This window comes from Protobothrops mucrosquamatus, unplaced genomic scaffold, assembly GCF_001527695.2.
Source record: "Protobothrops mucrosquamatus isolate PMUCROS unplaced genomic scaffold, P.Mucros_1.0 scaffold2982, whole genome shotgun sequence".
In the NCBI taxonomy this organism is placed as follows: Eukaryota; Metazoa; Chordata; class Lepidosauria; order Squamata; family Viperidae; genus Protobothrops; species Protobothrops mucrosquamatus.
The window spans coordinates 422,498-435,840 of record NW_015389002.1 but is presented as its reverse complement, the minus strand read 5'-3'; the positions used below and the strand labels follow the sequence as shown (position 1 = coordinate 435,840).

The following is a 13,343-nucleotide window of genomic DNA, read 5'->3' as shown; positions in this document are numbered from 1 at the left end:
TGTACCTGTACATTTGATTTTTCTTTTGATTTCATTTTGTTAGATAGGCCCAGTGTTGAACTCTGTCAAGAGCCATCTGGATTTTGAGCCTATCATCTAGCTATTCCCGCCAGTTTAGTGTCTGCAAACATGATGAGTTCCCCTCCTTTTCCCTCATCTAAATCGTTTATGAAGATGTGGAAGAGTACTGGGCCTAAAATGGAACCTTGGGGTACCCCACTGCTTATTTCCTTCTATGTTGATGTAGTTCCATAGAGGACTACACATTGAGTGTGATTCATCAGCCAGTTACAAATCCATCTGGTGGTGATGCTGTCTATACCACATTATTTTAGCTTACCAAGAAGTAAGCTATGGTCTACTTTGTCAAGAGTGAGAGTGTAGATTTTATTTCTGGTGTAAGATATTGTATAGAAAAGCTACAGCAGAGATTTCAGTTGCCATAGGACTAGTATTATAGGGCAGTACTGGATTATTCTTACTAGTATGTGAGTCATAGTATTTTTCATCCTCAAGCTTCTGGGTGATCTTCAAGGGCTGCCCCATGTAAAGCTGTAAATATTTTAAATTACAGTATTCCATACATACGAAGTCAGGTTTGGGTGACTGTTTTTGGTACTTACTGTTCTGACACAAGTCTCAAATGGGTTGCAGAACAGTTTTCCATCAGAAGTTGTGGGTGCTTCATTACTGGAGGTTTTTTGGAAGAGACTGGACAGTCACTTGTCTGAAATGGGGGTTGGACTTGAGCAGGGGGTTGGACTAGAAGACCTCCAAGGTCCCTTCCAGCTCTATTCTGATTGATTGATTGATTGAAGCTAAGAGTCCAGTAGAACCCTTAGATTGTAACTCAAGTTCACTATGGGAAACAGAAGTTGAACTTGAGCCTGTGTTGGATTAGGTTCTGAATCAGGAGCTACTTCACCTTGCCAGGGTTAAATCTCAACTTCTTTCTCCCCATCCAGACCCTTGTCCAAGGTCACCCATCTTTCATGCCTCCAGAACCTGAGTCAAGACACAACTCTTAGTCTGCAATAGAGATACATAGTGAGTATTCTGCATACTGAGGATCCAAACCCCCAAACTGTTAAAAGATCTCTCCCAATAGCTTTGTATACTGTACTTGTTAAATAAAATTGGTAAGAGAGTCAATCCCTGTGGCACTGCATATTGGAAAGCTTGACATCTCCTCCCTCCTTACATTGGTAAAGTTGGCCACTACCAGAGTGAAACTACAGAATCATGCCCCATGTAGACAGGTCAGAAGCATATAATGGATGGCAATAAGACCACCAAAAGATCTAGCAGGACTACTCGCCTCCCACTCCTCCATAATCTCTGATATATATCACCAGTGAGAACAACCATTGTGGTTCCTGTCCCATGCTGTGGCCTGAACCTTGACTGAAAACAATCTAGGTTATCTATTTCTTCCAGAGCCTTCTGCAGCTTTCACCCTGCCTCCTTCTCAACAGCCGTCCCTAAAATGGGAATATTAGACACTGGGTCTTATCATTCAATACATCTAAGACCAGCTGGACCACTTTAGTCCTTTTCAAAGACATTTTTCCTCCCACAATGAGATACTGTATTCACAATCCAGCCTGCACCAGCCTGCAACCTCATGCCCACCCCAACAGCACAAGCCAGGTGAGGAAGGGATTTAGCCCACACAAGGCAGAGTTTATCTCCCCAAGGCCTCTGAACACTTGCTCAGGATTGTAGCCAAGCAAATTGCATGTTTTATCCAACATTTGATTGCATTACTGGTATCACAAAAAAAAAACAACCCTGAGTGTTCCCAGATTAAATGATCCCAAATAGCTGGGCTATTACATTAAATAATAGCAATTTGCACTGAAGTATTTAAAAACAATTATAAGGAAATATTTACTAGGACTAGACTGTATTTTACTCCAATTTCATCTTAAGTCATATATTATTCTAGTTCCATTTTAAACTGTATTTTATCAAATTTTATTTTAAATTGCTTTTATTAGACTTTGGTATTGATTTGTTATTGGAACTTTGCACTTTGATATGGCCCAAGGGCTAATCAATAAAGATTATTATTATTACTAGGACTATGCAATCTGGGTATCAGAAAACATTGCTGATGTTAGTTCTGTTTACAAATGACATCTTTGTATTTTAAATGTTTAACAATGTTGTGTTTAGAACAGAATAAAAATTCTATTGATTTAGTCATCTGACCATATCTAACATTGTCTTTAAAATGTGCATTTAAATGCTGGAAGCAGAAGGCTCAGTGAGTTTTTGTGACACAATCAGATTTCACATCTGTGTTGTTTTCTGATGCGTTGGTCAAATAAATTGCTCTCTGTTCCCTCTTAGATTGCATAATAGCTAGTGAGGTCCCTGCTGAGTTTACTTCAACTGGATTTTACAACAAAGGTGGTCCTGCATCATGAATCTTAGGATGGCTTATATTTCAGTCCAGTTGACAATGCGTGTTTCCTATTCTAATGTAAAATATAGAGCCAAATGATTGGTGCGAAGGTCTGCTTGGGCCTTTCTCTGGTCACTGTCAAAAACCTGGGATCTTTCTCTGGTCAGCATATAGTAGCTGACTGCATTGGCTACTCAATCTGAGAGGATGCTTCAGACAGGCCATGCATTTTGGCCAACTCTCTCCTTTAACAGAAGCAAATGGTCCACCAATACTTCCCTTCTTCTCAGATTTGGCCTCTTCAGCTGGTTATTTCACTCAGCCTAATAGTAGGACTGGCCAACAAAGTTAATAAACTAAAGAGGATGTTTTTATTCACCCCTGAAATACAACAGGAAGACAAAAGGAAGAGGTTATTATGTTAGGTCTATCATGGGTCTAAGCCAGTGATGGATGTATGATACTGCCCTTGTATCCCTATTCCACGGTCAGCAATATGGCGGGAATATTAGAATAGCTCAGAGACATCTGGAAGGTCACGTATTCTTCACTCTTTTCCTGAACATTTTATAGCAGGGGTAGTCAACCTTGGCTCTTTTATGACTCGTGGACTTCAACTCCCAGAATTCCTGAGCCAGCTGGGAGTTGAAGTCCACGAGTCATAAAAGAGCCAAGGTTGACTACTCCTGTTTTATAGGATAAATCAACTCAAGAGCTTGGGAGTTCAACTGGGAAAGTACATTTCTTTACTAATTCAGGGTGTACAAGTAGTTCTCGACTTACATCAATTTATTTAATGACCATTTTAAGTTACAGCAGCACTGAAAAAAAGTAACTTATGGCTGTTTTTCACACCGTTACAGCATCTCCATAGTCACGTGATCAACATTTGGATGCTTGGCAACTGGCATGTATTTATGATGGTTGCAGTGTCCTGGGGTCATGTGATCATTTTTTGTGATGAGCAAAGTCAATGGGGAAGCCATATTTTTTTTAACAATCATGTTAGTAAGTTAACAACTGCAGTGATTCACATAACAACTGGGGGCAGAAAGGTCATAAAACAGGGCAAAACTCACTTAATAAATGTCTCAACAGAAATGGGATCAATTGTGGTTGTAAGTCAAGAGCTACCTGTTTTCTTTTTTACCACACTTTGAAGCAGTCTGTCCTTGTCCTGTTGTGTTTCACATTTCATCGTGTTTTACTTATTTAGTCTACTGACTGGAGTCTAAGTCTTTGCCATGTGTAGATTTTTTTTGTATTCATTTGTAGTCTTTTGGTACAGATTATCCCCAAACTTGGATAATGTCTACCTCCTTAGTGGTGACACATCATCTGAGAGAGAACCCAGAGACGGGAGAACGTTTCCTCTTTTGTGGCTCTAGCTTGTCTGAGATTATTGAAGAAACAGAATACATTAAAAAGGTACGGATTTTTGTATGAACACATAACAAAGTAGATCCACTGGTCTATGCAGTTCACCAAAATGACTGGAAATGATTGACCAAGATCTCAAAGGAAAGTTAGCTCAGTTATTAAGATCCTTTTAATTGTCAGTGTGTGTGTGTGTGTGTGTGTGTGTGTGTGTGTGTGTGTACCCCCCACACACATACACATATTGACTTGCATACTGTGTCTAGATCAAGAATATTAGAAGTCTGGAAATCAAGTCCTACCAGGAAGAAGTATGTTGGGTATGTGTAGCCTTGAGAATTAAAAACTGAGTGGTGGAAAATATAATCTTCTCCTTCACTGTCTTAGAATGCAGGATACAAAATAATTATTTGAAATTACAGGAAGGCAGATCCTGGTTGTTGAATATTAGAAAAAAAACAGTGGACAATTTGACAGTGGGACTGTTTTCTAGAAGAGGTCATTGCTGAATGTCTTCAAACAGTGATTTGTCATGGAGTTTAAATTCCTGCTGTGAGCAAAAGATTGAGACCTCCTTGTTCTGTTTGCTTAATTTTAAGTTTTTAAAACATTTAAAGAATAAAATGAATGGCCACAGAAAGGGAAAAAGAAGTGGGAAGAGGGCATAGTGTATGGAAAATAACTTATCAGTAAATAGAGACTTTACCATTGTCATAACATTTAAAATACATTATTTCATTTTTTCAGTGATTACTGAATAATTGAATACAGGTAGTCCTCAACTTAGGACCGATCGCTTAGAGACCGTTTGAACTTATGATGGACCTCCCTGGAGATACTGATGACCCGGTTCTGAAGTTCTGACAGCCAGCCTCCCCCTGCAACCATGTGACCACATTGCAGGCGTTCGGCAGGCCTTTTGCAGCATCCCATGGTCATATGATCACATTTTATGATGGTTTTGCCTAAAATTAGCATTTATTTTCAATGTTCTGCAAAAAAAAGCCCACAGCACTTAATGGCCATGGTGTTCGTTTAACAACTGACTCAAAAAAAGTATTGAAATTGGGTCAGTCATAGGATGACTCAGTTTATAACTGTCACAACTTACAAACCTGTTGGTCAGATTTCACTACGGTCATAAGTCAAGGACTACCTGGAATAGAAAAATATTATAAGAGCTGTGGGTGAATGCAGCACTGCAGGCTACTTCTGCTGACTGCTGGCTGCAGTAGTTCAGCAGTTCGATCCTGACCGGCTCAAGATTGACTCAGCCTTCCATCCTTCCGAGGTCGGTAAAATGAGGACCCAGATTGATGGGGGCAACAGGCTGACCCTGTACACCACTTAGAGAGGGCTGTAAAGCACTGTGAAGCGGTATATAAATCTAAGTGCTATTGCTATCATACTGAGAAATGACTAAGTTACTACAAAACTACACAATTACTACAAAACATTAATATTTATATTGATGTCACCACTGTTTACCATTATTTAAAATAAATGCACATGAGCTTACAAAAATAAAATAAAAATAAATATGAAAAATAACTAAAAAATCTTAAGCCCTATATTCCTGACTGGTATTAACGTTATTTATAAACATTAAAACAGCTTCTTGGTAGAACTGTGGGAAAGAAATAGGAAACTCACTCTAGCTACCTCGTACAAGGAAAATCTCTACAAGATGTTTTATAGATGGCACTTCCCACCCGTAAGGTTAGCCAAAATGGGTTCAAATATCTCACCTTTATGCTGGAAATGTAAAACAGCAATAGGATCATATTACCATATGTGGTGGGAATGCCCAAAGGCTTGTGAGTATTGGAATAAATAACTACAGAGAAATACAATAAGGGAACAATCTATTTGCTGTTACACATCTTGACTGCAGCTAGGCTTGCGTTTGTGCAAAAATGGAAGAGCAAAGAAATTCCCACAGAGGAAGAGACACTCTATAAAATATTAGCATGTGCGGAAATGGACAGGCTCACAATGGTATTGAAAGACAAATGTGGATCAGTTTATTTCGACAAACCTGGGATAAATTTTACCGCTGGAGGGATTCGAGGAGGACGGTTGGGATTATAGGCTAGCGTTAAGATAGAAATATATGTAATTTTAGAATAAGTATTGTATATAAAATTTAGATGTATAATCAGAGATGAAGAATCGATTGTAAAATGTGGAATAACTTGATAAGAATGTATATACTGGAATGTCACATTATATCCAATGTTTTTTAATTGTATTATAAATAAAATTTTGTAAAAAACAAAACAAAAACAGCTTCTTGGTGCTACCTTTACATCAGACATTTTCCTCTTAAAAACCATAAGCATCTCAGCTTGCTTTTTTCCTGCAGATTCGTTCCACGCTAGCAAAAGTTCAGCCTCTGTTGTATAAAAAGGAATCCAACCATAGCATTGCAAATGGCACGCTGGATTCAAAGGTATGAAAGATTTTCTTTATTTTACAGACCAATAAGGTAGATCTGTTCTGCACAACAGCATGGATGACCTTCAGACTTGTGCTAGCCACTCAGTAGCCAAGTTATATTCATCAGACCAATCCACTCTCAACCGGCACTCAGTGCCCTGCAAGAGTTACCAAATCTATACTATCCTTTAGATTTGTCCTGTTTTTCTTTCCTTTGAAATGACCAAGGATAGATAGATACAAATGAGGGTGAAGGTTCGTTGTGTAAGCTTGTGGGTTGATTTCCGAACGTTTCATTACCAAGCTAAGTAACGTCTTCAGCGGAGTTTAGGGGTTTAAACTCTGCTGAAGCTGTTACCTAGCCTGGTAATGAAATGTTTGATCCACAAGCTCAGAGAATGAAGCTTCATCCTATCCTCATCCTACACCTGAGCTACAGATATTCGCCACTATTGCATAGGTACAAATGCTGCAAAAGCATTGGCTACCGTCAACCTTTTCCCACAAGAACCCCCAATTCAGTTCCTCTTGGAAAGAGAAGCAGCTGACCTGACATGTGGCCTTCCTATACAAAGATACCATCCTGGAAGCAGGCACCCTTTTGGGAGCATTTCCAATTTTTGAATTACAAGAATTTTGGCTGCTCCCAAAATGGTGTCTACTCTAGGATGGCTTTTCTATAGGAAGGCTGCAAGGTGCATCTGTATTTCTCCTTGGGAAAGTTGATCTTCGGAAGAGTGAGGCCTGATGGGACAGGAAGCAGGCCCAACACCCTTTGGGAAATAGAACCAAGAGCCCCAGAGGGACAAGATGGGGGTGGGGGGAAACATAGACAAGTGGGGCAGCTGAAGCATCTGTATGGTTGGATATAAAGGTGAGCAGATTGCCAAGCACCTAAATTTTGTTCAGGTTACTGTAGGAGTACAGCAGCAACCACAACTTTGGGTATAGATGTACGTTCCTTTGTTCAGCACCATCATAATTTTGAATAGTTGCTGAATGAATGGTCATAAAGTCTATCAGTAATGGTTTGTGTGCTTGATGCCATTCCAAGGATCTAGAAAACTACTTGCCATATGGTAGAACGGACAGAATCTCCACACATCAGTTTCAAAATTCACATACTTGTAATGGCAGAATATTTCAATAGTGTTCTAGATAATTAGGAAGGATCGTCCCAAAGATGCTTTTTCCAAAGTTCTGAAGAAGATTCTTGGATGAGAAGCAAAATGTTTTCGAAGCAAAAAAACCCCAAGAAAGTCCAGTTGACAACCATGACCTGGATGATTGAGAATCTCCATAGACACTTGGAAATGATCCAGTGGTCAAAAGTACCAAATCTAGTCAGAATATATCTGGTAGAATATATGTAAATAAGAACTGGTAGAATATATGTAAATAAGAACAACAACAATACTTTCAGCATTAACTCCTGGATGTTGTCTGGACTAGTTCCTGTAGTTTTCTTTGCAAGTTTTGCAAAAATGTTCTGTTTCCTTCTTCCTAGAGCTGAAACAGAAGGACTGGTCCAAGGTCCACTTACCTGGTTTCATGTCTAAGGCAGAACTAGAATGTAGGATCACTGGTTTTCTAGCCCAGTGTGTTATCCATTGCATCAAACTGACTCTTGATAATGCATTACTGTGGCTACTTGCCCTTCTGCATGGAGAAGTGAGTGAGATTTACTGAGTAATGCCCATTTCTTGATTCTCTCCAATTTTACCAAACTCAACCTGCCACTGTACATTTTAAGAAAAAGCTGCTAAGGGGACTATGGTACTCCATAAGTCATGTGCTGCACATTTTGTCACACTAAAAAAATAGCAGTGTTCACAATTTGTCCTATGACCCTGGTGCTCATTAAGCAAAAGTTACAGGCTCTTACGAGTTCAGTGTTCATAAAGCATGTGAAGGCATTTTTGGCTTTTTACATGCCTAATGCCCCTGGTCTGCAAACCTTGGCAGAATGAGTTTGCAGCCTGATGCATTCTTCCAAGTGCTAATTAATCTTGTAGGCAGAGAAGATTGTCCTAAGGGAATTGGGGCTGTTATTTATCAGGTCTGTTCTGCTAATGCTTTCAAAAGTAAAACCCAGGGGAGCTGAGCAAATAGAACATGATATTTTACTGCATGGGTTGAGAGGTGAAAAAAATATTTTTTTTGCTAGAAGTTTAAATTCCCCTGGGTTTAGTTCATGGATGAAAGTACAGGTGGAATATTTGGCCTTAAAATTCATGCTATTTATTCTCCAGTGACATCTGACTATCACTCAGGTCTAGTCTAAAGATGTCACAGAACATGCAGTTGCATTGGGCATAAGCAAAATGGAGGCCCTAAAAGCAGAGCAACTGGCAGAAGTGAGTAATGGGTAGAATCTAAGGAAATGATGGCAAAAAGGCAGCTACTTTCATCATTTCATCATTGAGAAAGACGTATTAGCCAATGGGTTGAAAGTGGTGGCAGGATTATGGGCAGAACAGTCTACCCACTGAGTAAGTCAGCTTCCTGTTAGTCAGGGGCAATATCAGGCTACTGCAGAGAAAATGTCTAGACCAAATGGATCACCATTTTTTATTACCAACATTTTGAAGATGAATTGTTACAACCATTGCAATATATGATGAACTCTGTTTGGCAAGACACCTGACATTGGGTAGAGGCCAATGCATAATATTTTAATTCTGGATTTGACCTCACCGACAAATTATCACCTGATATCATTACTGAATAATGGTTATAAGCTATTTACAATGATTTCAGCTGAGAAAATGAAGATAGTTTTACAGGAATTTGTTTATGAAGATCACTGTGTATTTTTAACCTAAAGGGCAGTTGCTAGATAATATTAGAAGTATATTGGAATACTTGGAGTAATAGTGAAAGTTAAGCAGCACTGAATTTTCATGATGCAGAAAAAGCCTTTAATAATTTGAATGAGACTTTCTTGTTTAAAATTTTGGAAGATATGAAATTTATTTTTATCTTATATCCTATATTCCTGTAAATAATTCAAAGCAGGGAACATATCTAATACTCTTTCTTCTTCCTATTTTACCTATAACAACAGTCTTGTGAATTGTGACTTTGGTGAGAATTTTATCAAATGGGTCACTTATAATTTACTTATCAAAAGTATATAGCAATGATTTACGCTTCAGAAAAGGCAAAGATAATTGTGAATGGGGAATCAACAAAATCTTAAGCAATAAAGAAGGGGAGTAGACTAGGATGCTCCTTGTCACCATTGTTATTTGTTTTAGCTTTGGAAGTTTTGAATGGAGATATAAGGCAAGAAAGGAACAGAAATACTAATGGAAAAACTAAAGGATTTGGGGATTAACTGGCTTTAAAATTAGCAAACAAAAGACCAAGAAAATGATAACAAAAGAAAGATCAAACTACTGTGGTTATTCTTCTAAGAGTTTTACCACATGATGAATAGTATTGTTCTGTTTTCAGATTATTTTAGGGGGGCAAAGACTTATTTTCTCTAATGCAGGGTGTTTCATTTTCCACTATCTCAGTGTGCAGGAATCCAGATGTAATATTAAATCTAAAGCTTCATGTGGGATGGAATTTCAAACTAGTGTTCCACTAGACCAGGGATAGGCAACCTTGGCTCTTTTATGACTCTTGGACTTCAACTCCCATAATTCCTGAGGCAGCATGGTTCACCTTGGAAACCTCTCCCTTTCCCCTCAGCATGGCTGGCTCAGGAATTCTGGGAGTTGAAGTCCACGAGTCATAAAAAAGCCAAGGTTGCCTACCTCTGCACTAGACCTCTAAATTTCTTGAACTACAGTAAGTCATCTGCACATATGAACCTAGGAAGTTGTTATATACAACTTGGGAGTGGTAAAGAGGCCTTGTGGATTTTTATTCCCGTCTCGAAACTAAGAAAGGTCAGATAGGTCTGTGATCGACTTTTTAGTACGTAGGGAAAGTAGGTATCTGTAAGTCTTATTCGGTGTCACTGTAGAGATATGTTTAATACATTAAACGTAACAAACGTACCACCGTTGTACTGTGTGTCCATCAGGAATTAAATGTTCTCAAGTAACTCACTGGGAAACTAGTTACAATGGCACTGAAAAAAAGTGACCTTTGACCATTTTTCACACAACCATTGCAGCATCCGAATAATCAAAATTCAGACACTTGGCAACTGACTCATACTTATGACAGTTGCAATGTCCTGGGATCATCTGATCATCTTTTGCAACTAGCAAGCAAAGTCAATGGGGAAGCCAGGTTCAGTTAACAACTGGGTTACTAATTTAACAACTGCAGTGATTCACTTAACAACTGTGGCAAGAAAGGTTGCAAAATGGGGCAAAGCTCACTTAACAGCTGTCTCACTTAGCCACCAAAATTTTGGGCATAATTATGATTGTAAATTGAGAACTACCTGCATATGATATCCTTCCCAACTCCCAACCGACACCTATGCATTCATCATTTGCTGTAGTCACTCTTCCCCAATCTCTCAATGATTAATCAGCATAAACATACTCTTTAAGGGGAAGCATAATAAATCTGACACATGGTAGTTTATTTATTAGATTTATACCGCAGTTTTATTGTACAGTTTGTTCAAGGTCGCATGCATAATGCTTCTGCCTCCTATTTTGCTATTGAATAGTATTCAGGACAACTTAGGTAGGAAAAAAGGAATGTTTTACTACTATAAAGAAGTAATATGAAAGGGTCTTAATCATGGATGATAGAGCTGTCAACACATAATCAAAGGGAAACTTTGGAATTGCTGGAGTATTCTAGTGTCAAATTATATTTCAAAATTAGGGTTGCTTACAAAAATATTCCTGTTTGCTTTTACACCCTGGGAAATCAAAAGAGGGAAATAAAGGCTCTGAAAGACCTCATGTTGTTTTCAGTGTGTCATGGGTATATTATGGATTAACCATTCTTCCATTAATAAAAAAAATATAGCATGCGTGGAATTTTGCTACATTTTTACAGCAAGTTTTGTTAACCATGCACACAAGAGAATATACTCATTAAATTCCGGCATTATGTAGTTCTATTAAGATTTCAAAGAGTTTGAATGAATAACAAACTGTATCTGTCACTTGCAGCAAATTGTAGAAATCAATTTAGTTAAAGGCAGGCAGAGTCAAAAAAAAGTGGGGGGACAAAGAGAAAAATGGCAGAAGCAGGAAGAGCTGATTCACCTTTCTTTCTTTTCTTCATTTTAGCTGCATTTTACAGAATCTGGACTGGTCCCTGATGAAGCGACACTCTCTTCCAACAACGAGGAGACCTTAAATAGAGTAAAAGAAGTAGAAGAAGAATTATTATGGGTGAACAAAGAAAACGAAAGGCTAAAGGTCAAGGTGTGCTTTAATTTTTGGAATTTCAAAAAAGTACTGTTGTGTCTTTAATACAGGAGATAAATTTGTATTTAAGATTAGTTTTGAAAGTTATTCAATTCTTTATTGGTTTTGAAACTAATTCAAAACATACAAATGGTTGAAGTGATAAAACTATTATTATTATTTTATTTATTAAATAGCCACCCATCTTGTATACATGTGTGTGTGTGTGTGTGTGTGTGAGTGTGTGTGTGTGATCCTGGGTGGCTTACAAAAAAACAAAAACAATATAAAGCAACCAAAGAGTAGAACAAATGAAAATAATTTTTAAAAAGGCATACAGAAAAATCATTATAAAAATGTTACAAAATTCACAGTCAAATTCCGTAACTGAAGGAGCAGGGGAAAATATTACAAGACTGAAAGTTCCTCCCTCTAAGAAATATTCTTTGTATTTTAAAGAAGAGCCACTGACGCTTTTCCTTCAACAAGCTTACCAAAAAATGGGTCAATTAATCCAGCTTATTAAACACCAAAAGATTACATTTGATTCCAAACAGAGCATATCATGCCCAGAGTGAACTAATCCTCCCTTGTCAGTTAATGTTCTAAATAAACATACATTTGAACAACTGACCTGTTTGTAATTTGGTCCTCCAGGAAAATAGCTGGAGAGAAAGAATGGATGTAATGGAATGTATGGATGACCTTGGGCAACGAGAGGAAGAGATTCTGCCTAAGAGACAATCAGACAAGAGAGGCAGGAACCCGCAGTGGCTTAACAGTCAGAGAAAGAAACTAAGGAAGGACACACCCTAATGGGGGTCTAGGACAACTCACCATGGCCAGCTCACCATGGCCAATTCACCATGGCCAACTTATCATGGTGTCAAAATTAAGGAATCTTCAAGGCTTTGAAGTGCCATAAAAAACCACTTTTTTGAATACACATCTCAGAACTGAAGAAGCAAAACCAGCTCTGGTTCTCCCATGTGAAAATCTGCCTAGTTAACAATAGCTTCCCATAACCCCCACCCGCCAAGTGTTCACATTGCCCAATCTTATTTCTTTGGTTTGTTATGAGAATGGTCCACTTCGCCGTCAGACACCTGCATAAGTGACCTTGGCTCTCATGGTCCGTGGACGGCTTCTTAGACTCCTGTTTTCTTCTCATGCTTCCTACCTCTCCCCCCTATTTCTATGGCAAGTTGAGTAGTGATAGAAGTTAGCAGGCATCTTAGCAATTCAACCTTGACATGGTCAACTCGCCATGGGACAACTCACCGCAGGACAATTTAACACTGCATTAATCGTTTCATCAGTTACTGTTATTATTGGTGGCCATGTTTTGGTTGAAATTATTGTAACCCTTGTATTTCTGGATTGACTTTCTTTATTATAATTGGCCACGGTTCTATTGAAATTAATTTAACTTTTGTATTTGTTGAATTGTCGTCTTGCAATTTGTCCTGTGGCAAGTTGGCTGTGGCGAGTTGTCCCATTCTGCCCTAATGCAGGTGGCAGTTAAAAGTGAAGAGTGGGAAGTTTGTACTTACACATTTATAGAATTCTGTTAATGTAGCCTTACAATAAAGCAGAATTAGTCCATCTAGTTGAGTTTCCGGTCTGGTTTATCTGGGAGGGCTGACATCAACCTCTGACTTCCTTCTCCCCTTTGACTTACCTTGCAGGAAAGTGGCAGGGAGTGTTGGAAATAATGATTCTACGATTGCAGCTAACTGCACAGTGTGGCAACCACAATTTTGCCAAATTACAATTCATGG

At 38.5% G+C, this 13,343-nt stretch overlaps 1 protein-coding gene across 1 annotated transcript in view; it reads left to right on the top strand.

The window, feature by feature from the left end:
• Positions 1–353: 353 nt before the first annotated feature.
• CCDC68 (coiled-coil domain containing 68) overlaps positions 354–13,343 on the top strand; it is a 33,364-nt gene continuing 20,374 nt past the window's right edge. Inside the window, exons 1-4 of the mRNA XM_015826159.2 lie at positions 354–398; positions 3,686–3,838; positions 6,153–6,239; positions 11,443–11,580. Of these exons, the coding sequence (XP_015681645.2) occupies positions 354–398; positions 3,686–3,838; positions 6,153–6,239; positions 11,443–11,580 (423 nt within the window). The remainder of the gene's footprint in view (positions 399–3,685; positions 3,839–6,152; positions 6,240–11,442; positions 11,581–13,343) is intronic.